Source organism: Herpailurus yagouaroundi, unplaced genomic scaffold, assembly GCF_014898765.1.
Source record: "Herpailurus yagouaroundi ecotype Mexico unplaced genomic scaffold, PumYag 159, whole genome shotgun sequence".
Classification (NCBI taxonomy): Eukaryota; Metazoa; Chordata; class Mammalia; order Carnivora; family Felidae; genus Herpailurus; species Herpailurus yagouaroundi.
In genome coordinates this window covers 28,913,809-28,918,429 of record NW_024412400.1, presented here as the reverse complement: position 1 = coordinate 28,918,429, position 4,621 = coordinate 28,913,809, and the positions used below count along the sequence as shown (strand labels likewise).

Sequence of the window (4,621 nt, the reverse complement as noted above, 5' to 3'; positions counted from 1 at the left end):
TTGTGTGGTACTATGTCTTGCTGGCCATTCCAACTACTTGCATACCGTGAAACACAGAGCGACAGGTACACAGCAGGCGCTCAGTACGTTTCTCAGATTTCCCAACTGCCTTTGGAGAGGAGCGCTGGGTCTCCCACGGCGGCAGAACAGGAACAGCAGCCGCTAAGGTAGAGCAACCCGGGACCCTGCCAGCTGTGAGGCACGCCCTCGTCAGGGGGCCTGGGACCGAGAAGACCCTGCTAAGAGGAGCCATGCACGCGCTGGTCCGTAGCCCCCGACTTAGGACAGTGTAGGTCCCGCACGCGCGGCCGTCCATCTTTCTTTCTGCCCCGCCCCTCCCTCCTGCCACGCCCCATCCTTCCCGCCCCGCCCCGCCCGCCTTGAGCTCTGCCCCGCCCCGTCCTGCTGCCCCTCCCCACCCGTATCACACCGCCCGCCCCGCACACCTTGCGCTCCGCCCCTCCCCGTCCTGCTGCCACGCCCCATCCCGTTAGCCCCGCCCCTTCGCCCTGCCCTGCCCCTTCTTGCTGCCCCGCCCCGTCTCTTTCGCCGCGTCCCGCCCCCTTCTGGTACCCCGCTGGCTGGTAGGGGCGGCCTCAGGCGTAATGGGGACCGCCTCGTCGCTTGTGAGCCCCGCTGGCGGGGAAGTGATAGAGGACACGTATGGGGCGGGCGGCGGCGAGGCCTGCGAGATCCCGGTGGAGGTGAAGCCCAAGGCCCGCCTGCTGCGCAGCTCGTTCCGCCGCGGCGCTGCAGCAGCGGCGGCAGGGGCCGGGCCCGGGTCGCTGCCCCGTGGAGCGGGCGGCGGCGGGCTGCTGGGAGCTAGCTTCAAGTCTACCGGCTCGTCCGTGCCGGAGCTGGAGTACGCGGCGGCCGAATACGAGCGGCTGAAGAAGGAATACGAGATCTTCCGGGTCAGCAAGAATCAGGAGTTGTTGTCTATGGGCCGCCGCGAGGCCAAGCTGGACACGGAGAACAAGCGGCTGCGGGCGGAGCTGCAGGTAACGCCCGGCCCGCGTGCGCGGCGGGGGCAGTCGGGACGTCCCCCCCACCCCCACCCCGTCCCGCCCCGCCCCGCCCGCGCCCTGCCAGGCTGGGCTTTGGACGCCTAACTCCGTCCTTCGTCCATCCTGCCCCCTCTCTAAACCAAGTAGTTTTGAAAGTTGGCTAGGAACCGCTCTGCATTTTAATTTGAGAGACACATTCTCTTGGGGTCTAAACTGATTTCCTTAACTTATCCGCCCCTTTTCTATTTCTGGTTCATTCATTCAGACACCTTGAAACAATTAGCCTGAAAGTGTCCTGAAGCAGCAAATGCCAATCTGCAGGGGGCTCCAGGGAAGTAGGTTAACCCAGGGCTCACAGACACACAAAAGATTTTGGTGACATCTGTTGAAGCCAACTCATCAAATTCCCTAGGAGTTTTTAACTGCACTCCCCGCCCCCTTAAATATATCTCTCAGTTTCTTCGTGTGGAGCTCTTGAGTTTTAATGATCTTGAAGTGAATTTTTCTGGAAACCTGATTTTCACCATCCTAACTGCTTTGATTGAAAACATTCCCTAGGTGTAGTCAAATGCTCTTAATGCACTTGACTAATTTACTCAGAAAAACAATTATTGCGTGGTCTCCCTCTAGGAGATGTGTTTTGACTCATTAAAATGGTATGTAAAGCAAGAGGTTGCTTTTCTGTGAGCAAAGTTGTCAGATTCTGTGTCATCTGTTTTAGGCCTCTCTGAGGGTTGTGGTTTTACTTTTTTTTTTTTTTTTTTTTTTTAACTGTGGAAGAGACTTCTAGACAGCCCAAGTGTTTCTGGGCTCATCACAGTAGGAATTGAACAAATACCTCACACTGATTTTTCTGAGAAGAGCCTTCTTCAGGGGCACCTGGGTGGCTCAGTTGGGTAAGCGGCCAACTTTGGCTCAGGTCATGTTCTCAAGGTTCATGAGTTCCAGCCTGGCATCCAGCTCTATGCTGACAGCTCAGAGCCTGGAGCCTGTTTTCAGATTCTGTGTCTACCTCTGCCTCTCTCTCTTCCTCACCGCCCCCAAACATAAACAAACATAAAAAAAAAAAAAATCCTCCTTCCTTCTAGACTAGGCACCTTTCCTAGTAGCTGTTGTAAAATTAGACTGTTATCTGGGAAGAATTATTTACCAGTCTATCTGTTGTCTTACCAGTTTTCCTACTGGGCAGTCTTAATGCGCTTGCATTGTATAAAATGGACTTAACGCATTTCAGATACCTGATTTCATGCATCGAAGCTATTGTCTAATGGACGCTGCACATTGGAAATGGCTGTGAGATGGGGGGTAGAAAAGAAGGCTGGACCAACCAGGGCAGAGTGCAGTAAGGGCTGACAAAAGCCAGTTTCAGGTTCCTCCTGTTACTTTATGTAGTAGTTCCGAAAGTTGAGTAGAATCCACTATGCATTTTAGTATTATCTTGAGGTCTAAACTGATTCCTTAACTAACCCACCCATTTTTTTATGCAGCCTTTTTGATTCCTTTCTCATATATCTAGGCATTAAAAAAAAAAAACCTCTTCCATATTTATTTAACCCATTCAGTCATACACTTACTGGGGGCCTTCAATGTTACAGGCACCAAGAGGGCTCTGGGGATAGCAAAATGAGAAAGACATGGAGCCAGGAAGTGCATGGTCACACAGAATTAATTATCCTTCAAGTTAAGACTTACAAACTATATACTTTTTTTTTTTTTAATTTTTTTAACGGTTTATTTTTGAGACAGAGAGAGACAGAGCATGAACGGGGGAGGGGCAGAGAGAGAGGGAGACACAGAATCGGAAGCAGGCTCCAGGCTCTGAGCCATCAGCCCAGAGCCCGATGCAGGGCTCGAACTCACGGACCGCGAGATCGTGACCTGAGCTGAGGTCGGATGCCCAAATGACTGAGCCACCCAGGCGCCCCATATACTTTTTGTTCTTTTACAGATGGGAAAACTGTGCCATAGGGAAAATTAAGAGTTTGACACAGTATTTCAATTTCAATTCACAGTACTAATTTCCATTAAAAGCTTAACATTGAAGTGTCTTCATTTATTATAGTTAAGCATGTTTGCATTTTTTTTCATGATTCATTATGTGTTTGAATAAAATGGCAATATGTAGTCCTTGATAACTGGTAAAATAGTAAGTAGATTGGTACAGTTCTAAGGTATGCATGTAATATATATGTAAGATATTGAAAAATTTGAGAGGAATATTATTTTTGTTAGAAATAACAAGGTCAGTTATTTCAGGCGCTTCAAAAAACGTATCAGAAGATACTTCGGGAAAAGGAAAGTGCTTTAGAAGCAAAATACCAAGCAATGGAGAGAGCAGCAACATTTGAACATGACAGAGATAAAGTGAAAAGGCAATTCAAGGTAAATGCCTTATGTTTTTACCTGCAGAGTGATGCAGAATAACAACATATTTTAAAAGTTTCTATAATGCTGCATGAATAAGTAGATGTAGTCCTGAAGGTTCTAAGAACTAGAGTAGAGCACTTTTTACATTTTTGAGATGGACCTAGTAAACGTGAGATCATTTCAAGGAAAATATAAAAAAGTGAGCACTGCAATAGGGATTTGGGGAAAAGAAAGTCTTTCCATATGGGGGTAAGGCATTTGGAAATATTTGGGGATGTTTTGTATGGCAGGGCATTACTGGCATCTAGTGGGAGGGAGACAAATTTGCTAAACGTCAGCAGTGCACAAAACAGCCCCACGGCACAGACAGGCCTCCTGCCCAAATTCCAGTGGGTTCCAGTTACAAAACAGTAGAGTTACTTTAGTTATTCATCCTACAGGTCAGGACCGAACTGAATATTGGTTTCATGAGTGAAAGATTTTTTGGTTAAGAGTTGATGACACAACCTTTTGATTATGGGAGAGGTTTCAAAATTAACATCTGTCTTTTAAAGATTTTTAGGGAGACCAAGGAGAATGAAATTCAGGACTTACTGAGGGCTAAGCGAGAGTTGGAAAGTAAACTTCAGAGGCTCCAGGCTCAGGGAATCCAAGTATTTGATCCTGGAGAGTCTGATTCAGATGACAACTGTACAGATGTTACTGGTAAATTTACTTCCTATTTATAATATTTTAAGTTTTCACTATAGGTGTAATGATATTGTAGAGCCAACGTTGAATCCTTTTAGTTGTGAGTGGTTGCTGTTATAAATAGAATTGCACTTTCTGCCTCTTTCTCAGGTGTTATGACAGCAATTTTCCATGAAGTCCATGACATTGTTAAGAGCCATGTTTTCTTCTGAGTTGCATTGCCAACCTCACCCCATAGATTTTCTCTCTCTGGTCTCAGCTCCTTCAGGTCTCACCATGATATCTCCATTTTGGCTGGGGGAAGAGGGAAGGGAATTCATTCCTCTCCTTGAAAGTACAATCTGAAAGGGGCCCCTGGGTGGCTCAGTTGGTTAAGCGTCCAATTCCTGATTTGGGCCCAGTCTTGATCTCCTGGTTTGTGGGTTCGAGCCCTGCATCTAGCAGCAGTGCTGGTAGTGTGGAGCCTGCTTGGGATTCTCTCTCAAAGTAAAGAAATAAACTTTAAAAAAAAAGGAAGGAAGGAAGGAAGGAAGGAAGGAAGGAAGGAAGGAAGGAAG

General features: G+C 47.7%; 1 protein-coding gene across 4 annotated transcripts in view; it reads left to right on the top strand.

The window, feature by feature from the left end:
• Positions 1–538: 538 nt before the first annotated feature.
• Positions 539–4,621, top strand: part of NPHP3 (nephrocystin 3) — a 44,810-nt gene continuing 40,727 nt past the window's right edge. For all 4 annotated transcript variants that reach the window (XR_005792059.1, XM_040480206.1, XM_040480208.1 and 1 more), the window contains exons 1-3: positions 539–1,001; positions 3,264–3,389; positions 3,929–4,079. Coding sequence is in view for 3 of the 4 variants with exons in the window: in XM_040480206.1 (XP_040336140.1) it covers positions 606–1,001; positions 3,264–3,389; positions 3,929–4,079 (673 nt within the window). In the remaining variant the exon portion in view is untranslated. The remainder of the gene's footprint in view (positions 1,002–3,263; positions 3,390–3,928; positions 4,080–4,621) is intronic.